The sequence below is a fragment of the Moschus berezovskii genome, chromosome 15 (assembly GCF_049115385.1).
Source record: "Moschus berezovskii isolate FMDL1 chromosome 15, NW_MosBer_1.0, whole genome shotgun sequence".
Lineage (NCBI taxonomy): Eukaryota > Metazoa > Chordata > Mammalia > Artiodactyla > Moschidae > Moschus > Moschus berezovskii.
In genome coordinates this window covers 76,872,361-76,897,716 of record NC_142474.1, presented here as the reverse complement: position 1 = coordinate 76,897,716, position 25,356 = coordinate 76,872,361, and the positions used below count along the sequence as shown (strand labels likewise).

The following is a 25,356-nucleotide window of genomic DNA, read 5'->3' as shown; positions in this document are numbered from 1 at the left end:
TGTTCCTAAAAGCGTTATGGGTGTTTACATTTCATTTCTAAAGGGGCCAGGGTCCCCAGATGTGAGTGAAGTCATAGTAATGAAGTGGGTCACAGTTTATTAAATATGCTACATCCTCATAGACTTTTGAAACTGTTTTGTTGAAATGGAAGTTCAGTTTCAAAAACCACTTTTGAACTTGTTCTATTAATTTGTGATTTGGTCTTACTCTTGTAATCAGTCAGACAACCTCCCCCACTCAGCTGTCCTTCCTTGGCCACTGCTACCTGTCTTAACTGACTGTTGCTACTTACAGTTTCAATGCCCATAGCTCTCATTTGATCCGCTCTCTTTTCCGTAATGGAAAGAAATTTCTTTGGATCTGATAAAGCATCCACAATATCTGCAGGGGAAAAAGTCACCGTGCTGTGAATTCTCTGTTTCACTGAAACACCTAAGAAAATTCAGCTAATAAACCACTCATCACCGCCAACTCCCATAATGCCTTCCGTCATGTACCTCCTCCTAGGATGTAAAACAAGGCTAGAAAAACACAGTTAGATGTTGAAAGCAAAAATAAAATACGGAAGGGAAGAATAAAAGGCCAGATGATTTTCTTAATTTCCCTCTAATTTTCTCCCAGATAAAGAAGACAGGGAGACAAGGGAAGCTAAGTGAATGGCTTTGGGGTCTGATGCTGAACTTGTGCGACTTTGAGTAGGGTGATTAATGCTTCCAGACTCAGTTTCTTTGTATGACAGTTAGGACTGAGAGCACTCGCCCTGCTCACAGCGCAGGAGCGGCACTGTGTTCAGCGAATCAGGACCTGGAGCACAGTAGATGCCGCCGAGAGTCTGATGAGATACAGAGGCTAATGCATCTTTAAAGCCAATTTCAATTCCATGTAGATAAAAAGAACTATTTCTCCAGTGTTTTCTCTGCTATAACTTTTTTTTTTTTAATTTTTGTTTTTATTGGAGGCTAAATATTCTACAATATTATACTGGTTGGTTTTGTCATACATTGACATGAATCTGCCCCAGGTGTACATGAGTTCCCCCTCCCGAAGTTTCATCTTTTATATAGCTTCATTATATAGTTTCATCTTTATATAGCTCCAAGTATTTTCAAACAGACTTTCATGTAATTTTGCATAATTTGTCAGTACTATAGAAGGAATCATTATTTTTATAACCTTAAAACAGTACACCACCTATAACTTTTAAAAGCTGTGCATTAAAAAATTTTCCCCTAGCAGAATCACCTTCCTAATTACATTCATATGATTTTTAAATTTTTTCTTACACTTTTTTATCTTTTAAAATGGAAAATAGTATACACATAGGTTAAACATTCAAATATATAAAACAAAAAGTAAACATCTTTTCTCCCACCCATTCCACATCCAGCAGGTAACTACTGCTATCCATCTCTTATATCTTCCTATCTTTTAAAACCTCAAATGGGTTCATAGTAGTTTTTTTTTTTTAGAAATGCTATTTTTAAAATTTTAAAGTGTTAATACAGTTCACACCAACATTTTTGCTTCATTTGAGCTCCTTCATTGCCTGACATGGGGGCAGGGGCTGCTTTAGCTGCCCTGCCCTCTTTTTGTCTGTCATGACCAACGTGTACAAGTATGTGCCACATCAAACTTGAAACTTCACGTTATCCTTATTTTTCTTCATTTTTCTTTAAAGATTTTTTTACTCTTTAAAAATTTTTATTTATTTTTAATTGAAGGGTAATTGCTGTACGGGTTCATAGTTTTTCATACCTGTTTTTATGTTTAACTTCACATATCTTAAAAACACTTCCATATCAGCAATACAGATCTCCTACATTATTTTTAAGGGCTACTTAAATATTCCATCTGTTGATTGGCCATAACTTGCCTAACTAGCTTCTTCTTGATGGACCACTCCATTACTTCCAGCTCACTGACATTATAAACAGTACTCCAGGGAATGTCTGTGAACATGTCATAGTATATTTTTGCCTATGCTCATAGGATAAGTTTCTGGAAGTCAGAATGATGCATAAAGGTATTTGTCCTTTTGGGAGTCCTTGCCAAATTGTTTTTCATGGAATTTTTTCTCCTGTCAGGGGTGGATGAGAAGGTTTGATTCTAGTTATTACTCACAGTCCCTAAGAAATCTTTGACTTATAATGGGGAATATCAACAAATAGCCCTGAAAGCTTGCTCAGGAAAAATCACAGAAGTTTTCGGAAGTTAATGTTCTAGGAATGTATTTATCTATGTTGGTGGTACTAGTGGTAAAGAATTTGCCTGTCAATGCAGGAGACACTAGAGACGTGGGTTCAGTCCCTGGGTTGGGAAGATACCCTGAAGAAGGAAATGGCAATCCAATTCAATATTCTTGCCTGGAAAATTCCAAGGACAGAGGAGACTGGCAGACTATAGTCTAAGGGGTTGCAAAGAATCAGACACGACTGAACACAGAGGACAGGAACTCTTTTATCATGGAACTTTTCCAACGTGTGCAAAAATAGAGAGACAAATAAAATAACTCCCCATATATTGATGATGAAGTCCCAACAACTGTGAACAGTTTGCCATACTTCCTTTCTCTAAAATTCCCTTTTTTTCTTTCTCTCTTTTTTCTCTGATGAAATATTTTAAGGCAAATTCCAGACATCATAATGTTTCAGTACTAATTATTTCTGTATCTTTAAATAAGAAGGGAGATTTTTTTCCAGGGCCAACCTTATCAGTATGAACAAAATTTGCACTAATTCCTTACTGTGATATAATACATGGTCTATCTAATGGGAAAAGACCCCGATATTGGGAAAGATAGAACACAAAAGGAGAAGCGGGTGGCAGAGGGTGGGATAGTTAAATAGATCACCGACTCAATGGACATGAATTTGAGCAAACTCCAGAAGACAGCGGAAGACTGAGAGGGCTGGTGTGCTGCAGTCCATGGGGTTGCAAAGAGTTAGACTTAGCAAATGAACAACAAAAATTCCCCTTATTTACAATTAGTTTGTTTCAATCAAGATATAAAATCTGTACTATGTCTCTGATACTTATGCGTCTTAAATGTTTTTTTTTAACCTAGAAAAAATCCTTCTACAATTTATTGTTCTTAACGCATAGACGTGTGGAGGAGACAGGTCAGGTATCCTATAAAGTGTCCCATATTCCAACACTTTCTCATGTGTCACTTAGCTCTATGGCATGACTTTTTCTTGTTGTGTGAATGTGGTTCAGAAGGTGCTATGACCTCATATAGTTTGGAGGCAGAGAGAACCTGGTTGCTTGTTGTGGTGCTAAGCTCACCGAGGATTCATTTTTGTCTGACTCACAGATGCCTCTGCTTTCCACCTGTCCACACTCTTAGGGGGCAAATTAAAGCATAGATGGTCCCCCTGAAGTTGCCCACCTTTCCTTTGAGAACATCTATATGACGTGATCTCCCCACACGCTCCCATGTTGGATCAACTCTGCCTTGGCTTCCCACCAGCACGCTTTAATGGATGACCCATGGGACTGGCTTGTTAGAAAATAAATATTTGCTTATTGTTAATGATATACAATCAATATATCAATATCATTGAAGAAAGCATATGACATTTTTGGAGGGCAATTTGTAGTCCTTCCAGCAGTAAAATAATTCTTTAATCACTTACAGCTAAAAACAAAACTAATAAAACAAATTATTAAAGAATCAAAAGATCCATAATTCTTCCATCCTAACCAAGCTTCTTTCTTTTTTGTGAAAATTTTCCATATGAATACATATTTTACATGGTTTAGTTAACATTGTCTAATCTGCTAAGAGTTGGTTCTTTGAAAAGATGAACAAAATAAACATTAGCAAGACTCACAAGAAAAGAAAGAGTGATAATTGAAAAAAAAAAGAGCAATAAAATCAGAAATGAAAGAAGAGACGTTATAACTGATACCACAGAAATACAAAGGATCATAAGAAATTACTATGGACACCTATATATACACCAATAAAATGGAAAACCTAGAAGAGATGAATAAATCTCCAGAAATGTGCAAACTCAAGGCCAAATAGAAAAGAAATAATAAATGTAAACAAACCAATTACTTGCAATGAAATCAGTAACAATAACAATAAAAAGAAACTCCATACAAACTAAAGTTTAGGACCAGAGGGCTTCATGGGTGAATTCTACCAAACATTTAGAGAAGAGTCAACACCTATTTTTCTCAAACTAGCCAAAAACTTTCAGAGGGAAGAATGTTTCTGAACTCATTCTACAAGGCCAGCCTCACCCTGATACCAAAACCAGACAGAGAATCACACAAAAAAGGAGATCATAGGCCAATATCACTGATGAACATAGATACAAAAATCTTCAAGAAAATATTAGCAAATAAAATTCAACAATACACTGAAAAGATCATATACCATGATCATTGGGATTTATGCCAGCAATGCAAAGATGGCTCAATATCTGCAAATCAGCATGATGGTTTACATTAACAACCTGAAGAATAAAAGTAACATAATCATTACAATAGATGCAGAATAACTTTTCACAAAATTTAACGTCCACTTATGATTCTATTAACTAATAGAGTCTTTGCACATGTAGTCAGTTAAGGACTGAGATGAGACCATTCTGGAATAGGCCTGGTCCTAAATCCCATGACTAGTATATTTATAAGAAGAGAACAGGACGCACAGAGATATAAAGAAAGGCCAGGTTTTGGTGGAGGCAGACTGCAGCAATCAGGAGATGCTATGAAGAGAAAAGGAAGGATGTTTTCCAGTCTCTAGAGGGAACATGGCCTTGCCAGCTCCTTTGTTTCAAACTTCTAGTTTCCAGAACTGTGAGAGAAGTTTCTATTTTTTCAAGTCTACCAGTTTGTGGTAAATCTGTTTACCAACAGGATTGAGAAATAAAAGTTCTGCTACTTAAATTCTTGGGTATCCATCTTTCATGTGTGCTTAAACTCACAAAGCTTTATCATTGTTAAGGAGGCCCCATCAACCTCTGGACATTCCCAGGTCAGGCCATGAGCCCATCTTGGGGAAAGTGAATTTAAATCCTGTGGTATTCTGTTTACTGTGGCAATGTCTTGACCTCAGCCTGGAGGACTGATTCTGACCTAGAATTTTATAAAATATAGCTACAAAACATTTTGTAAATGAAGTCGCATATTGTTTTGTACTAATGGACAAGCTGACTGAGAGACCCTGGTCCACCATCTGCTGTAGGATTATGTAGAGGTAGCCTCAATTACACAACAAAATAAGATGCTTCAGATTCATCCATTAGTTGGATGAATATCATTACTTAAATCTATCTTCTATTACCAGTATTAACAATGCTGGAAACTACTGGGAAGTTATCCTGAAACTCTGCTTTATCGTTAGAGTTTTAATGAGATATCTTATTTGCAGTTACACATTCATTTAAAAAATTGACAACATGCAGTATAATAGAATTCAATAATAAATTCAGTCTAATAGTATTTTTAGAGGTTAAATCGTCTGCGTGCAATGCGGGAGAAGGCAATGGCAACCCACTCCAGTACTCTTGCCTGGAAAATCCCATGGATGGAGGAGCCTGGTAGGCTGCAGTCCACGGGGTTGTGAAGAGTTGGACACGACTGAGTGACTTCACTTTCACTTTCCACTTTCATGCATTGGAGAAGGAAATGGCAACCCACTCCATTGTTCTTGCCTGGAGAATCCCAGGGACAGGGGAGCCTGGTGGGCTGCCGTCTATGGGGTCGTACAGAGTCGGACACGACTGAAGTGACTTAGCAGTAGTAGCAGTAGCAGCAATAGTATTCTTTGGTTTCCCTGGTGGCTCAGACAATGAAGAATCTGCTTAAAAGTGGGAGACCTGGGTCAATTCCTGGGTTAGGAAGATCCCCTGGGGGAGGGCATGGCAAGCCACTCCAGAATTCTTGCCTGGAGAATCCCATGGACAGAGGAGATTGGCAGGCTATGGTCCATGGAGTCACAAAGAGTCGGACACCACTAAGCATGACTAAGCAGAATAGTGTAGTCAAATGGCAACAAAATTACAAAAAGTGTATATAAGGCTTGTTCAAATTCAATCACAATACACAAAAAGGAGATTAAAAAAGGGCTAAATGTTTGAACCAGGCTTTAGGTTAGCAGGTTATTTGAAACAGGTAATCATTCCTGGCAGTTCTGAATTGTGAATTAGATACTTCTGTAACACATAATTTTGCCACATGGTGGCAGGTGGCAGAAGCAGCTACTGCATACCTGGAACAGTTCTGCCAAAATTATCCAACCAAGGACAAAAGGCTCAGGATTAGGGGGCCAGTGCCCATCCTACCCACTGTTAGATGATTTTTATATTGTATCTCAGTTTCTCCTCTGACCAGAGACATATACATTTGAGTTTTAAATATATACTTTGTATACACAGATATGTACAGGCACATAAAAATCAGTTTCCTTCTTTGAAAGGCAATATATATGCATATATTATGTACATTCAAATATAGACTTGATTTATACTGCCTATCAAAGAAACGGATTTTAAGAATCACATTTAAAATGATGTATAACCAGAAAGTGAGAAGCCATGACTCAAAATATCATACTTCTATAGCCTTGCATAACTCTGAAAATGTTATTCATTTTTTCCTTGCCTCATCCTGGAAAAAAATTATTTCAGGAAGCAGTTAAACAAATCTGGCATATTCTTGGCCAGAGTGCTACATGTTCTTGGTCAAAGTGTTGCATATTCAAGTAAACTTGGAATCTTTCTTCGGTGCCAATCTGACATTTCACGGGGCATCATCCCTCACGTTGGAGGAACACTGTGCCTGGCTACCCCACTGTGTAGTTCAGTGCTCCACAGGACAAACCAGTGTAGCAACAATTAATTTTAAATGTGGATTAACAATGACGGAGTGTGAATAGGCTTATCTAGGGATCAGTCACACTGAACATCTAACAGGGAAGGGATGCATGCACACAAAGTTATAACCGTATAAACCCACAAGAGTGAGCTAAAATTTCCCAGATACTTAGCTCTGGAAACTTTCTTTTTAAAAATAAATCAATCTGCCTTTTCTCACTTGCTCCTTTCTTCTGGTCTTAAGGGAAGTCTCATTTGTATTTTTTAAAAATATCAGCTATTTTGGGGTTCAGGGCCATTTCCATCCCCTTCATGGGTCACAGCCTGGTGCGGCAAAGGGACTTGCGTAACTCAAGGAAGCTATGAGCCAGGTCAAAGGGACACCCATGCTAGATGGGTCACGGTGAAGAGTTCTGACAAATCGTGGTCCACTGGAGGAGGAAATGGCAAACCACTCTAGACTTTTTGCCATGAGAACTCCATGAACAGTACAAAATGGCAAAAAGACATGACACTGGAAAATGAGTTCCCCAGGCCAGAAGGTGTCCAGTATGCTACTGGGGAAGAGCAGAGGGCTACTACTAATAGCCCCAGAAAGAAAGAAGTGCCTGGGCCAAAGTGGAAACAATACTCAGTTGTGGATGTGGCTGGTGGTGAAAGTCAAGTTTGAAGCTGTGAAGAACAATATTGCATAGGAATCTGGAATGTTAGTAAATTGCACATGGTCAAGCAGGACATGACAAGATTGAACATTGATATCTTAAGGACTTGGTGAACTAAAATCAATTGGAATGGGTGAATTTAATTCAGATGACCATTATATCTACTACTGTGGGCAAGAATCCCTTAAGGAAATGGATAGCCACCATAGTCAACAAAAGGGTCTGAAATGCAGTACTTTGGTGCAAACTCAAAAATGACAGAACAATCTCAGTTTCTTTCCAAGGCAAACCATTCAACATCACAGTAATCCAAGTCTATGCTCCCACCACTGATGCCAAAGAAGCTGAAGTCGACTGGTTCTATAAAGACCTATACACTTTCTAGAACTAACACCCAAAAAAGATGTCCTTTTCATCATAGGGGACTGGAATGCAAAAGTATGAAGTCAAGAGATACCCAGAGGAACAGGCAAGTTTGGCCTTGGAGTAGAAAATGAAGCAGGGCAAAGGCTAACGGAGTTTTGTCAAGAGAACATGCTGGTCAGAGCAAACAACCTCTTCCAACAACACAAGAGATGACTCTACACATGGACATCACCAGATGGTCAGTACTAAAATCAGATTGATTATGTTCTTTGCAGCCAAAGATGGAGAAGCTCTATATATACAGTAAAAACAAGATCTGGAGCTGATTGTAGCTCAGATCATGTGCACATTATTGCAAAATTCAAGCTTCATTTGAAGAAAGTAGGGAAAACCACTTGGTCACTCAGGTATGACCTAAATCAAATCCTGTATGACTATACAGTGGAGATAATGAATGGATTCAGGGGATTAGATTTGGTAGACAGAGTGCCTGAAGAACTATCGATCAAGGCTTGTAACATTCTACAGGATGTGGTGACCAAAACCATCCCCAAGAATAAGAAATGAAAGAAGGCAAAGTGGTTGTCTGAGGAGGCTTTACAAATAACTGAGGAAAGAAGAGAAGCAAAAGGGAAGGGAGAAAGGGGAAGAAGATACACCCATCTGAATGCAGAGTTGCAGAAAATAGGAAGGTGAGATAAGAAAGTGTTTTAAAGTGAACAATGCAAAGAAATAGAATGGGAAAGACTAGAGATCTCTTCAAGAAAATTAGAGATACCAAGGGACTATTTCATGCAAGGATGGGCACAATAAAGGACAGAACTGGTTAGGACCTAAAAGAAATGGAAGAGATTAAGAAGAGGTGGCAAGAATACACAGAAGGACAACACAAAACAAATCTTAATCACCTAGATAGCCATGATAGTGTGATCACTCACCTAGAGTCAAACATCCTGGAGTGTGAAGTCAAGTGAGCCTTAGGAAGCATTACTATTAATATGAACAAACCTAGTGGAGGTGATGGAATTCCGACTGACCTATTTCAAATCCTAAAAGATGATGCTGTTAAAGTCCTGTATTCAATATGTCAGGAAATTTGGAAAACTCAGCAGTGGCCAAAGGACTGGAAAAGGTCAGTTTTCCTTCCAATCACAAAGAAGGGTAATGCTAAAGAATGCTCAAACTACTGGACAACTGCACTTATTTCACTTGCTAGTAAGACTATGCTCAAAATCCTTCAAGCTAGGCTTCAACAGTACCTTAACCAAGAACTTCTAGATATACAGTTTAGAAGAGGAAGAAGAACCAGAGGTACAAATTTCCAACATTCACTGGATCATAGAGAAAGCAAAGGAATTCCAGAAAAATGTCTACTTCTGCTTCATTGACTATGCTAAAGCCTTTGACTGTGTGGATTACAACAAACTGTGGAAAATGTTTAAAGAAATGGGAATACCAGACCATATTACTTGTCTTCTGAGAAACCTGTATGCAGGTAAAGATGCAACAGTTAGAACCAGACATGGAATAATGGACTGGCTCAAAATTGGGAAAGGAGTATGACAAGGATATATATTGTTGCCCTGCTTAACTTCTATGCAGAGTACATCATGCAAAATGCCAGGCTGGATGAATCACAAACTGGAATCAAGATTGCCAAGAGCTATATCAACAACCTCAGATATGCAGATGATACCATTCTAATGGCAGAAGTAAAGAGGAACTAAAGAGACTCTTGATGAGGGGGAAAGAAGTGGAGAATAAAGCTGGTTTAAAACTCAACATTCAAAACACTAAGATCATGGCATCCAGTCCCATCACTTCATGGCAAATAGATGAGGAAAAAGTGGAAACAGTGACAGATTTTATTTTCTTGAGCTCCAAAATCACTGTAGACAGTGACTGTAGCCATGAAATTAAAGATGCTTGCTTGCTTCTTGGAAGGAAAGCTATAACAAACCTGGACAGAGTATTAAAAAGCAGACATCACTTTGCCGACAAAGGTCCATATAATCAAAGTATTGTTTTACCAGCAGACATGTATGGATATGAGTCAGACTATAAAAAAGGCTGAGCGCTGAAGAACTGATGGCTTCGAATTGTGGTGCTGGAGAATATTCTTGAGAGTCCCTTGGACTGCAAGGAGATCAAACCAGTCAATCCCAAAGGAAATCAACCCTGAATATTCATTGGAAGGACAGATGCTAAAGGTAATGCTTCAATTCTTTGGCCACCTGATACATAGAGCTGACACACTGGAAAAGAGTCAGCTGGGAAAGATTGAAGGCAACAGGAGAAGCAGGTGGCAGAGGATGAGATGGTAGATAACATCACTGACATGCATTTGAACAAACTCTGGGAGATGGTGGAGGACAGAGGAGCCTGGCATGCTACAACCCGTAGGGCCACAAAGAGTCGTCACAATTTAGTGCCTGAACAAAAACAACAATCTAGACCTTTAAATATATATACATTTCTTGATGCAACAAATCCACTTGAAAGAATTCATCTGTAGGAAATAATCACTAATATTCCCAAAGCTTTACATTTAGGGTTCTTAGATGCAATATTGTTCATAAGAATGAAAAGTAGAATTGACTTCAATACATTAATAACATGATAAATTATAGCATACATAAAATGGAATCTTAAGCAGACAATAAAAATATCTCAATAAATGGGGAAAATACTCTAAAAATTATGAAAAAAATTGCCTCTGAAATATGAATGTAAATGAGACACCACAGAAAGATCCAGTTTTATTAAAAAGTAAAGAGAAAAATGAGATAGGAATAGAGACCCATATGGTAACAGAGTTCATCCTGGGGATTGGATGAATGACCCTTTTAAAATTTTTTATGTCATCAGAATTTTTTTCTGATATGTAGCTACTTTGCTTTTTACAGAGTAAAACCTGATAAACACATTAGTAGAATAAGTGAAGGCATCCATATTTTCTTTCTTTAGCTACATAAAAACCTGGAGATGTTTATCGACCACTTTCTTCCCACCCCCCCAGAAACTGTTGAAGTGCAATGGTGCAGAATTTCATTTTGAACTTTTTCCTACAGAATCAACAAAGACTGTAAATGTTCTAGGGCACAAGGGGTCTATTGATCGCCTGGTATGCTGGTTCAGCACATAAATGTTCAGACATGAATGTGGGAGGTTAGTTAAGCACATGAAATATAAACACACTGTGGGAATCAAGAGGCTGTCAAGAAGACTGGAAATTTGGAAAAAGTTCTCTTATTCTTATTTTTCTATTTTCAGGTAAGTTACTTAAATAAACCCTCAGAATGTCTGTCCTTGGTTTCTTCACGTACGTGAGAAATGTCCAGAGAATTCTGAATAAACAGTCTTTGAACATCAAATCTGAGGCTAAGACATCAACTGAAGAATCCCATCAAAGATGATGTAGTATAGCAGTTTCAATTGCTTTTGAGAGAAATACTACAAAGACACCTTAGGAAAGAATAGTTACAAGACTTTTTTTAAAGATGTGAATCAATACTTATAAATATTGACACTAGCCATAAACTACATGATAAACACAGATATTCCTTCAGCATACACCTGCATATGCTCACATCCACTCTAAACAAATTCACATTTCTGGACTCCATTTTTGTAAAGCACTTGGCACAAAGCAGGAGCTCAAAAAACTGTATCTTTCCCTTTTCTATTCGAATAGCCCATTTCCCTAGAATGAATTAGAGTTTCATTCGAAAAGCAACACGTGTAAAGGCAAAACCTTTAAGTCTTCCAATACATTTATTTATATAACTATCTTTAAAATGTACTACGTATTATGCACCATTGCTTTCTAAGTGCAAATATGTGGAACAAGACTGAATCCATCTGCTGATGCCCCGTGGCCATCACATGCTCCTCAACACCCACGCAGATCCTATGTCTCTTTTCTGCCCTGCTCACCTGGCCCACAGCACCCCATCCCAGCCTCTGCCACGTGCTCATAACTGTTACTCTGTGTTGTGACCTGTAATTGGCTTCCTTTAAAAAAAAAAACAAAGGGAAAGAGGAAGAAATCTTTACTCTCAATTTTGCAATTGAAAAATTCTCTTGGCTGACTTTACTTTTGGAACCCACAATTGGGTTGTTAATGCTGAGTATTAGTTGCAGAAACTCTGCCCTACAGAGAAGACTGCATTATTAAAAACACAAAACAAAATCACCCAAAGCTCCCCAAACTAGAATAGTACAGAAACTGAGCTGCATTTGGAGCCACACACGCCTGTGCACACACATGGCACACATGCCTTGTTGTGTTATGAACTGTAATGAGAAGCACACATCACAAGGATGCTGTGAGGGAAACAGTATCAGTACCTTTACAGGCCAGAGATGGGGTGGGGCGTGTTGACAGGTGATAACACTATCTCAAGGTCACCTGCTAGCAGTGGAAAGTTGGGACTTGAACCCTTGTTTATTTGATGTATTTTGCTGTACTATTGTTTCCTTATGTTTCAGTGGACTCTGAGAATATAGAGGATCTTTGTTTTCCTTTAATGTTCTTGGCTCAGTTGGGGGTTATAAAAACTTAATATGTGGGTTTACCAGAATCCTATGACTTGGGGCTTCCCTGAGAGCTCAGTTGGTAAAGCATCAGCCTGCAATGAGGGATACCTGGGTTCAATCCTTGGGTTGGGAAGATCTGCTGGAGAAGGGATCTTAAAGTTACAGCACTCCAGTATTCTTGGGCTTCCCTTGTGGCTCAGCTGGTAAAGAATCCACCTGCAATGTGGGTAGACCTGGGTTCGATCTCTGGGTTGGGAAGATCCCCTGGAGAAGGGAAAGGCTACCCACTCCAGTATTCTTGCCTGAAGAATTCTGTGGACTACCATCCATGGGGTCACAAAGAGTCAGACATGACTGAGAGACTTTCACTTTCACTTTAAGACTGTCCAACTTTTGATTCCTCCCATTGATGACTTTGGGCTTCCCTGATAGCTCAGTTGGTAAAGAATCCGCCTGTAATGCAGGAGACCCCTGTTCAGTTCCTGGGTTGGAAAGATCTGCTGGAGAAGGGACAGGCTACCCAATCCAGTATTCTTGGGCTTCCATGGTGGCTCAGCTGGTAAAGAATCTGCCTGCAATGCGGGAGACCTGGGTTTGATCCCTGGGTTGGGAAGATTCCCTGGAGAAGGGAAAGGTTACCCACTCCAGTATTCTGGCCTGGAGAATTCTATGGGGTCCATGGGGTCACATGGAGGGGTCCATGGGGTCACAAAGAGTCAGACATTACTGAGTGATTTTTACTTTCACTTTCATTGATGTCTTTGGTGTAACCGAAAGTGGTCTTCCATGGACTGATGACGGGATTTTTTGTGAAATTGAACTCCCCTGTAGATTTGGGGGAAAAGTCCAGGAATGTTGATAATGGAGTTCAATTTAAACCTTTTGGTGAAACCAACTGATGTCTATGGCTCTACATTATTCACGCCTTTCCTCCTTTGAATGATGGTAGAAATGCATTCTTCACAAACATATATGTGAAACATATATATGAAAATTAAAAAAATAAAATGACAGCATTTTAAAATAAAGAACTTGAAAGTTAATCTAGACTTGCCTTTTCATTTCCTGCTAGGAAACCTGAGGCAACTATTTATGCCTGATTTCTTTAAGCCGACAGGGTTGGCAGCATTGGCGGGAACAGACTTTTTTTTTAACCATTGGTGAAATAGCTTATAATCTTGAAATTTAGGGGGAAAAACATATACACAAAAATATTCTGTACCTAAAAGTCTGACTTACCTCCGAATCCATCAGGCACATATGTTTTTAGGACAATATTGCAGAAAATGGTTGGCAGCGATAAAGGTTTATTTCCCTCATTTCGGAGGGATATATGTCGATAGCCTGCTTGGAGGCCATCCAGGGGCAGAATCCTCTGGCCGATCAGCCTGTTGTTGTCATCATACACGGCGATCCTCAAGACAGCCAGGTCAGGGAGGATCACCTGCAAAGACAAATGGCGCTTGGCATTGATCTGCGGGACACAGCTCCCAAGAATCGCAACGCCAGGGACCTGGACCATACCCATACTGCTCGGAAAGCCTCCTTCATGGTGCAAACAAGCTGATGGTCAGTTTACATTCCTAACATATACTGTGTAAATTACAGTGCCCACAATATTGAGAAAGACAATGGGAACAGGTTTCCTGGAAATCAGTCCCTGAAAATTTTAGATGGAATGAATGGATATAAAAGCTGACTAATCCAACCCTTGCCATCTTTCCCCATTACCACCTACATAATGGGTGAGCAATAAGAGACCTGGAGAGGAAAAGTGACTTCCCCTTATGTCAAAGATGGTCAGGGACAGTTGGGTCTGGATCCTGGGCCACCTGATTTCAAATCTTTTGATCTTTCTACTGCTGGGCTGCTTCTGACATTGAGCCCTGTTTTTGAGAATATGGACAGTATCTTTGAAGAAATGCCTCATGTATAAAAGACAATTTATATATAAATCTGGATTATTTTTCTTTGCACTCCTCAGTTTTTAACACATTTTGGGATATTAAATAAAGATGAGACAGCTAGAAACATTAACATATACCCAAGACATCGAGTCTTCCCAGGTAGCATCATGGTGAAGAATCTGCCTGTCAATGCAGGAGACTCAAGAGATGTGGGTTTGATCCTTGGGTCAGAAAGATCCCCTGGAGAAGGAAATGGCAACCTGCTCCAGTATTCTTGCCTGGAAAATTCCATGGACAGAGGAGTCCAGCAGGCTACAGACCATGGGGTCACAAAGAGTCAGACACGATTCAGTGGCTGAGCACACACAGCACAAGACATCTACCCTTGCCACCCCCAAACCGAATACATGGACACAATATCTGAGCTCAGACAGCAGAAACCCTATTTAGATATAAAACAGCAACATGACAGAAGAAAATCTGATGTTTTTAATCAAGAATTTCTATTTATTGGCTATGAGCAGCTAAGACACCTTAGTCGATTTGAGCACTATGTCTAAAGCTAGGCAATGAATTGGCTGCTTATTTATGCCTAGAGGTTATAATTTAGTTCCAGTTCATGAAGATGAAAAGGTGAAACCAACTTTAGTCACTGTGTTGTTCCTCATTTGGTGAATGGGGCTTACTCTGTGAGATTCATGCAAAGAACAAAAACAGTAACAGAAGAAAGAAAATAAAGTTGAAGCACTGGGTATCAACGAAAGGCAATGTAACTTCAGAAGAGCAGGAAAGGATCCAAAATCGGCATCTTGTTTCTGGGGCCAGTAATATTGCGTGTAAAAAGCAAGTTTATTTCCCTGTGCATCAAAAACAGAGCCTGAAATCAACTCTCTGAATTTCCAGAAATGTGTGTAGGGATGATTTGTTTTTGTGCAAAACACTGGCCGTAGTGACAACAGATCCAGCTGTAACAAACAGAAAAACCTGGGAAGAAAAAAGACACATCACAGCTGTATGCAACTCACGCTACACTCTGATTATAGAAGAGAAGGTGAAAAGGTAGGGGGAGGGTGTTGCATGGATAATGGGATTCACATAATCGGAAAAGCCTACATCTCAAAACGGCTTGATTTGTTGAACTATACTGATCTTCTGTAACATGCTTTCTGCAAACTGGTCAGCCAGTTCTTAGGCTGATAATTCATATTTTTGTTAAGATAAAAAGGTGATTATCTGTGTTGAACGACACAAATGGAATAGAGACACTTGGAAAACCTATGCCAAAGAAGCACCAAGAAAGCACTCTGGTCATGATAACAGAACAAGTGAGAGAGAAACAGGCATTTCAGAGAGTACTGCCAGGGCATGGATTTTTCACTATATCTTCCGTTGATGAAAGAGAAACAAATGGGAGAAAATAGTTACAAGATTAAAACCTGAAGCCTTATAGAGAATGACTGATCTGTCTGTGTGCTCAGTCATTCCAAGTCGTGGTTGACTCGTTGTGACCCTATGGACTATAGGCCGGCAGGCTCCTCTGTCCACGGCATTTTCCTGGCAAGAATATTGGAGTGGGTTGCCATACCCTCCTCCAGGGGATCTTCCTGACTCAGGGATCGAACCTATGTCTCCTGCACAGCAGGCAGATTCTTTACCACTGAGTCACTGGGGAAGCCCATAGGATCAAAGAATAATATGAAGATAAAACCCAGAAAACAAAAATAACATATTATACACAGAACCTATACATATTATACACAGGACCACACCTCCTGGAGGCACAGGACAATACCAACTGACCCACTGAAGGTGGCCAAAGGAATATTGTGAGTCACTAGCTGCCAGGGCAGGGAAGAGCTCTCCCACATGCGACGGTGTCTGCCTGTGGGGCTCCCTCTGAGGACACTGTGAACCCAGAGCTTGGGCACTGCGTGGGGAAGGTAGGCTCCTCCGGGGAGGAAGGAGACCGAAAAGGACAGGGACACACAGAAACAATCATCGCACGACAGCTGCAGAGCATCTGCACTGGAAGAAGACATCTGGGGTTAAATGACTGTCTGCAGATCATGTAGTATCTCTCCACTGACATGCAGCTCCTAACTTAGCAGAGCAGGTCTGACGCACTGAGAACACTCTACCTTCCGAAACACAAATGATTCTTCATTGTAAACTGGATTGAGTCCGTTGTTCATCACCATGCGAGTGCGGAATTCCTTTCGGATAGTGTCCGTGGGCAGCCCATACATATCCACTTCTACATATGTGCCGATTTTCTTATCTGACAAGAACTGACCTGATATGACCTGGAGCAGAAGAGAATGGGAGGAAAGAGAAGTTAAGCTGGTGTAATCATCAGTAACAGAATCATCTGGCAGGGAGAGAGGCTCTGTTCATCTTTAGAAATTGGACCATCTCTGGAAATAACGTACTCACTCCTTACTAAACTGAAGTGGTCAATGCAAATATGCCTTAAGATCCTTTCATAGTTCCCAAAGTCACTTTTATTGAATTCTTTCAGAAGTCTTACAAAGAGATACACAGAAAGAAAAGTAACGCCAAAATGCTAAACTGATACTGACCACTGACAGAGAGGACAGTGTTATTTTTTTTAAAAAAAACAAGTATTACAAAAGCAGTATTGACTGCTTCATTTCACAGGCGTGGGCACTTAGGTTAAGATGCTGCGGACAACTATTTTTTGTATTATATGAGTCATGGATATTACCCACTTCTATTATAAAGCTATGGAAAGATTTTTTTCACCTATTTCCAAATAATTATAGCTCATTATTAAGTTTTTTCACATTATCTAATAGCTAATCATTATGAAGCAGTTTTTTCAGGCATCAGTTCAGTTCAGTTCAGTCGCTCAGTCGTGCCCGACTCTCTGCGACCCCATGAATCACAGCACGCCAGGCCTCCTTCTCCATCACCAACCCCCGGAGCTCACTCAAACACATGTCCATCGAGTCGGTGATGCCATCCAGCCATCTCATTCTCTGTCTTCCCCGTCTCCTCCCACCCCCAATCCCTCCCAGCATCAGAGTTTTTTCCAGGGAGTCAACTCGTCGCATGAGGTGGCCAAAGTATTGCAGTTTCAGCTTTAGCATCAGTCCTTCCAATGAACACCCAGGATTGACCTCCCTTAGAATGGACTGGTTGGATCTCCTTGCAGTCCAAGGGACTCTCAAGAGTCTTCTCCAACACCACAGTTCAAAAGCATCAATTCTTCGGCGATCAGCTTTCTTCACAGTCCAACTCTCACATCCATACATGACCACGGGAAAAACCATAGCTTTGACTAGACGGGCCTTGGTTGGCAAAGTAATGCCTCTGCTTTTTAATATGCTATCTAGGCTGGTCATAACTTTCCTTCCAAGGAGTAGGCGTCTTTTAATTTCTTGGCTGCAATCAGCATCTGCAGTGATTTTGGAGCCCAAAAAATAAAGTCTGACACTATTTCCACTGTTTCCCCATCTATTTCCCATGAAGTGATGGGACCAGATGCCATGATCTTCGTTTTCTGAATGTTGAGCTTCAAGCCAACCTTTTCACTCTCCTCTTTCACTTTCATCAAGAGGCCATGGAGTTCCTCTTCACTTTCTGCCATAAGGGTGGTGTCATCTGCATATCTGAGGTTACTGATATTTCTACCGGCAATCTTGATTCCAGCTTGTGCTTCTTCTAGCCCAGCGTGCCTCATGATGCACTCTGCATATAAGTTAAATAAGCAGGGTGACAATATGCAACCTTGACGTACTCCTTTTCCTATTTGGAACCAGTCTGTTGTTCCATGTCCAGTTCTGACTGTTGCTTCCTGACCTGCATACAGGTTTCTCAAGAGGCAGGTCAGGTGGTGTGGTATTCCCATCTCTTTCAGAATGTTCCACAGTTTATTGTGATCCACACAGTCAAAGGCTTTGGCATAGTCAATGAAGCAGAAATAGATGTTTTTCTGGAACTCTTTTGCTTTTTCCATGATCCAACAGATGTTGGCAATTTTATCTCTGGTTCCTCTGCCTTTTCTAAAACCTGCTTGAACATCTGGAAGTTCACAGTTCACATATTGCTGAAGCCTGGCTTGGAGAATTTTGAGCATGACTTTACTAGCGTGTGAGATGAGTGTAATTGTGCAGTAGTTTGAGCATTCTTTGGCATTGCCTTTTTCAGGCATAACTGACATTAAATAAATTGTACATGTTTAGAGTCTACAATGAAATCAGTTCTGACATATGAGCACATCTATAAAACTGTCACCAATATTAAGGCAACAAAATTTTCCATCACTTCCCAAAGTTCCTTTGCACCCTTTTGTAATCCATCCCTTCTTCTGTCTGTCTAAAGGAAGCTACTGATCTATTTTCTGTTACTTTATACTAGTTTGCATTTTCTAGAATTCTGTATCAACGTACTCATATAGCAGGTATTTTTCATTACTATGCTTTATTTTTATAGCAGTTTCTGTTTACAGCAAACTTGGTAAGAAAACATAGTGCTCCTGTCCCCTCACTAGGGACACCTCACAGCTCAGGAGCATGTCTGTTACAATCAGTGAGCCTAAATTGAAACTTCATTATCACCCAAAGCCATGGTTTACCTTCAGAGTTTACTCTGGTGTACATTTAATGGATTTGGAAAATATGTAAATATAATGACATGTATCTATTATCATAGAATCATACAGAATGGTTTCACTGCCCTAAAATCCTTTGTACTCTGCCTGTTAATCCCTCCCCAAAATTCTTGGTCTTTTCTTTTTTTTTTTTTTTTACACCATCTTTATAGTTTTGCCTTTTTCCAGAATGTCATTTAGTTGGAATCAAACAGTATGCCACTTTTTCAGACTAGCTTTTTTCACTTAGTAATATTCATTAACTGGATGGATGAAGCACAAGCTGGAATCAAGATTTCCGGGAGAAATATCAATAACCTCAGATATGCAGATGACACCACTCTTATGGCAGAAAGTGAAGAGGAACTAAAGAGCCTCTTGATGAAAGTGAAAGAGGAGAGTGAAAAAGTTGACTTAAAACTTTCAGAAAACTAAGATCATGGCATTCAGTCCCATCACTTCATGGCAAATAAATGGGGAAACAGTGGCAGACTTTTGTTTTGGGCTCCCAAATGGTGACTGCAGCCATGAAATTAAAAGATGGTTACTCCCTGGAAGAAAAGTTATGACAAACCTAGATAGCATATTAAAAAGCAGAGACATTACTTTGCCAGCAAAGGTCCGTCTAGTCAAGGCTATGGTTTTTACAGTGGTCATGTATGGATGTGAGAGTTGGACTGTGAAGAAAGCTGATCGCCGAAGAATTGATGCTTTTGAACTGTGGTGTTGAAGAAGACTCTTGAGAGTCCCTCGGACTTCAAGGAGATCCAACCAGTCCATCCTAAAGAAAATCAGTCCTGAGTGTTCATTGGAAGGACTGATGTTGAAGCTGAAACTCCAATACTTTGGCCACCTGATGTGAAGAACTGACTCATTGGAAAAGACCCTGATGCTGGGAAAGATTGAAGGTGGGAGGAGAAGGGGATGACAGAGGATGAGATGGTTGGATGGCATCACCGACTCAATGGACATGAGTTTGGGTAAGCTTTGGGAGTTAGTGATGCACAGGGAGGCCTGGCGTGCTGTGGTTTATGGGGTCACAAAGAGTCGGACAGGACTGAGTGATTGAACTGAACTGAATGTTCATTTGTTTCATCCATGTCTTTTCGTGACTTGATAGCTCATTTCTTTTTAGAATTAAGTAATATTCCACTGTCTGGACATACCATTCATTGCTTCTTTATCCATTCACCCACTAAGTGGCACCTTGGTTGCTTTCAAAATTTTATCAAGTATGAATAAAACTGCTGCAAACATCCCTGTGTAAGTTTTCACGTGGACGTGAATTTTTAATTTGTTTGGGAAATACCAAGCAGTACAACTGCTGGATCACGTGTTAAGAGAATGTTGAGTTTTGCGAGAAACCACCCAACTATTTTCCAAGGTGGTCATAAGATTTTGCATTCCCACCATCAATGGCCAAGAGTTCCCATTGCTCCACATTTTCCACTGGGTACTTTTTATCTGGTATCTTTGATGAAAAGTAGCTAATAATTTCACTAGTAGAAAAAAATGTATCTCAAGAAAAAAAATGTTAAAGTTGAGAGCAATGCGTGGATCTTGCAACTTGACATTAAATATTTTAATTGCAATTTTTTAAGGCTTTTCCAAGACCACCTGGACCCACTCTTTTTACACTGTTCTGTGGAGAGCAGGAGACTTACTTGCACGGAGCAAGTGGCTGCAATAACCCCATCAACAGGCGTTTCAGAGAAGGGATCAAATGTTCGATCGGGCCGTCTCATGAAATCTGGTTTGAGAAGGTACCTGGTGGGACAAAAGGATAGAAAGAGTTAAATAGTTTCTTTATAAAGACTCAGAAAATCACTATTCAAGACCCTGAATACATCTTTATCCCCATTTCTAACTTAGGAAATAGGCTTTTAGGTCAGGATCCCAAGAATTGAAGAGAATAACCCTGTCCTGTGGATGACCCCAACAAGGAACAGGGAAGAGGAAATGTTCTTTAGATCCAGGCTCCGGGACATCTATGATTTCCTGACACTATTGTCTTCTCTGGAACTTGATGCTCTTACATGCACTAAATAAAATGCAAAGAATAACAATGAAAAACCAATTATATGAGCTACAGTTATCAAAATATGGAAAATATCTTGTTTTAATTAATATATCAAATTATGGGATCTAATAGCAAGTTTGATAATTAGCATAGTTTCAAAGTACTGATAATCATAAAACTATATTGAGATCACTAACAATTATAATGAGATATAAAAATATCTGTGATTTATACTGGTGTCAGAGTCAGAGGCAGCGTTAACATTACTATGGATTGCTATGCATCTTCATAATCAAATGAAATGTAGTTTCAGTTCAGTTCAGTTGCTCAGTCGTGTCCGACTCTTTGCAACCCCGTGAATCACAGCACGCCAGGCCTCCCTGTCCATCACCAACTCCCGGAGTTCACTCAAACTCATGTCCATCGAGTCGGTGATGCCATCCAGCCATCTCATTCTTGGTCGTCCCCTTCTCCTCCTGCCCCCAATCCTTCCCAGCATCAGAGTCTTTTCCAGTGAGTCAACTCGTCGCATGAGGTGGCCAAAGTATTGGAGTTTCAGCTTTAGCATCAGTCCTTCCAATGAACACCGGGATTGATCTCCTTTAGAATGGACTGGTTGGATCTCCTTGCAGTCCAAGGGATGCTCAAAAGTCTCCAGCACCACAGTTCAAAAGCATCAATTCTTCGGCGATCAGCTTTCTTCACAGTCCAACTCTCACATCCATACATGACCACGGGAAAAACCATAGCCTTGACTAGATGGACCTTTGTTGGCAAAGTAATGTCTCTGCTTTTTAATATACTATCAAGGTTGGTCATAACTTTACTTCCAAGGAGTAAGTGTCTTTTAATTTCATGGCTGCAGTCAGCATCTGCAGTGATTTTGGAGCCCCAAAAAAATAAAGTCTGACACTGTTTCCACTGTTTTCCCATCTATTTTCCATGAAGTGATGGGACCAGATGCCATAATCTTTGTTTTCTGAGGTCTCCAATTCTAGTGAGGATAATTAGGCAAGAAGATGAAATAAAAGGTATCTAGACTGGAAAGAAGTAAAACTATTTCTGTTTGCAGACAACATGATCTTTTTTATAGAAAATCCTATAGAGTGCACTAAAAAGCTATTAGAATTAATAAATGAGTTCTAGGATACAAAATCAACATATAAAAATCAATTTTATTTATATGCACCAAGCAATGAACAATCTAAAAACAAAATTAAGTAAATAATTGCATTTATAATGGGACCTAAAAGAATAAGATACTTAGGGCTCCGTTCCATTCCGTCGCTCAGTCGTGTCCGACTCTTTGCGACCCCATGGACTGTAGCCTACGAGGCTTCTCCGTCCATGGGATTCTCCAGGCAAGAATACTGGAGTGGGTTACCATTTCCTTCTCCAGGGGATCTTCCCGACCCAGGGATCAAATCCGGGTCTCCTGCATTGGAGGCAGACGCTTTAACCTCTGAGCCATACATTTAACAAAGTAAGTACATGTACTTTGAAAATCACAAAACACTGATAAAGAAAATTTTAAAAGAACTAAATGAATGGAAATATATCTTGTGTTTATGGATCAGAAGACTTAATATTGTTAAGATGGCACTACTCTCAAATTGCTATACAGATCCAATACAATCTCTATCAAAATCTCATCTGGTTTCTTTACAGAAATTGACAAGCTGATCCTCAAATTCACATGAAAACTCAAAGACCAAGAATTCTCAATACAATCTCAATAAAGAAGAACTAAGTTGCAGGTCTTGTCCTTCTTAATTTCAAAACTTTCTACAAAGCAACAGTAGCCAAAGCAGCCAGGTATTGGAAAAAGGATTAACATAAATCCTTGAGATAGAATTGGGAGTTCAGAAATAATTTCATATCTATGCAAATAATTTTTGACAAGGATGCCAAGACTACTCAGTGGGGGAAAGAACAGTCTTTAAACAAACGATGCTAGGTCAACTGAATAGACACATGTAAAAGAGTAAAATTACTTCCTTGTTTCAAATCATGTAGAAAAATTAACTCAAAATGGATCTATTTGTAAAAAGCTGTAACTATAAAACTCTTAGAAGAAAACAAATGGGTAAACCTTTGTGAGTCAGAATTTGACAATGCATTCTTAGATATAACTCCAAAAGTATAAGCAGTGAGAGACAAAAATACATAAACTTGACTTCATCATATTTTTGCACTCAAAGAACATTATCAAGTGAGTGAAAAGAAAGGGAGAAATCATAGAAAGGGAGAAAATATTTACAAATCATTTATCTGATAAGAGACTTGTATCTAAAATATATGAAGAACAATTAACTCAGTTAAAAAACGGGTAAAGGATTCGAATAGACAGTTCTCCGAATAAGACAAACAAATGGCCCGCAAGCACTTGAAAAAATGCTTAAAAATCGTTTGTCATGAGAGAAATTCAAGCCAGCATCACAATAAGATACCATTACACACAGTAGGCGGGAGGAGAAGGGATGAGGTGGTTGGATGGCATCACCAACTCAACAGACATGAGTTTGAGTAAACTGTGGGAGTTGGTGATGGACAGGGAGGCCTGGCGTGCTGCAGTCCATGGGGTCATAAGAGTCGGACATGACTGAGCGACTGAACTGAACTGAAATGAACTGAACACACACTAGGAGGGCAACTAGGAAAAAAAGAGAAAATCGACGTGGATATGGATGAGAAGATGGAGAAGTTGGAGCCCCCACTCAACATTGCTGGTGGGAATGTAAAATGATGCAGCCACTGTGGAAAACAGTCTAGAATTCATCAGTTACACAGAGTTACCAAACGACCCAGTAACCCTTCTCTTATGTGTATACCCAAGAAAAGTGAAAACACATGCTCACACGAAACCTGCACATGAAGGCTCATAGCAGCATTATTCATAACCAAAAGATGGAGCAATTCAAACTTCCAGCAAAAGATGAATAGACACACAAGATGAGGTATATCCACACAATGGAAAATTAATAATAAGCAATAAAATTATTTCAGTGACAAAAAGGAATAAAGAAAATAAAGTACTGATACACAGTGCAACATAGGTGAACCTTGCAAATATTGAAGAGAGTCATAAAGAGGCCAAATATTATATGAATCCATTCACATGAAATGTGCAGAACAGGCAAAAATGTAGTGACAGTGTGTAGATTAGCGGTTGCTTAAGGTTGGGATGGGGGCAGGGGATGTTAGAAGGTGACAGATGAAGACTATGGGTTTACTTTTTTGTATGATTAAAGTTTTGAAATTGATCCTCAGCACTGTCTGCCCATTATCACCATTGGGTATGGTCACAGAATCACACTCTGCCTGGATTCCATAACTTTCCTGAAACTATGTCAAAGAACTCCATCTCTCCAAAACAACATTTTTTAAATGACAATAATTATAGATAGGAAAATTACATACTAATATCAGCAAAAATATGAGCTATCAACTTCCCTGATAGCTCACTTGGAAAAGAATCTGCCTGCAATGCGGGAGACCCTGGTTAGATTCCTGGGTTGGGAAGACCCACTGGAGAAGGGATAGTCTACCCACTCCAGTATTCCTGGGCTTCCCTTGTGGCTCAGCTGGAAAAGAATCTGCCTACAATGCGGGAGACCTGGGTTGGGAATTCCTGGGTTGGGAAGATCCTCTGGAGAAGGGAAAGGCTACCCACTCCAGTATTCTGGCATGGAGAATTCCATGGACTGTATAGTTCCTGGGGTCGCAAAGAGTCAGACACAACTGAGCAACTCTCACTTCACATGAGCAGAAAATAAAAGCACTTTCCCCAAAACTATAGGTTTGTTTTTACATGAAAAAGAATCATAATTTGGGATCAAATCTTTCATACCACTTAAAGTATAACTTTTATAAGTTTCAACTCTGCTGCTGCTGCTGCTAAGCTGCTTTAGTCATGTCCGACTCTGTGCGACCCCATAGACGACAGTCCACCAGGCTCCCCCGTCCCTGGGATTCTCCAGGCAAGAACACTGGAGTGGGTTGCCATTTCCTTCTCCAATGCATGAAAGTGAAAAGTCCAAAGTGAAGTCGCTCAGTCGTGTCTGACTCTTCGTGACCCCATGGACTGCAGCCTATCAGGCTCCTCCGTCCATGGGATTCTCCAGGCAAGAGTACTGGAGTGGGTTGCCATTGACTTTTATAATTTTCAACTGTAGATGATGTTAAATCAATTACTATTCTTTAAAATGCAACCAAGGGGAATCCCAAAGCACAATATTTTTCCTTAAAGAAAAGTTTACAGTCGTGTTTTTGGTTTTGGAAAAGCTGACATTCTTTGTTATCTTCTATGTCTGAACAAAACATGTTAATAAATAGACCCACATTCCCTTTGGATGTAACCAGCAATAAAGAGCCTCTGAGGACAATACTGATTTTTATTTTAACATTTTTTAAACTTTA

At 39.7% G+C, this 25,356-nt stretch overlaps 1 protein-coding gene across 10 annotated transcripts in view; it reads right to left on the bottom strand.

The window, feature by feature from the left end:
• The window catches only part of PLCB4 (phospholipase C beta 4), a 489,193-nt gene that overhangs the window by 43,787 nt on the left and 420,050 nt on the right, over nt 1-25,356 (bottom strand). For all 10 annotated transcript variants that reach the window (XM_088844295.1, XM_088844296.1, XM_055426743.2 and 7 more), the window contains 4 exons: nt 20,582-20,684; nt 16,444-16,608; nt 13,638-13,842; nt 294-382 (listed from right to left, as the gene is read on the bottom strand). In XM_088844295.1, coding sequence (XP_088700421.1) covers nt 294-382; nt 13,638-13,842; nt 16,444-16,608; nt 20,582-20,684 — 562 coding nt within the window. The remainder of the gene's footprint in view (nt 1-293; nt 383-13,637; nt 13,843-16,443; nt 16,609-20,581; nt 20,685-25,356) is intronic.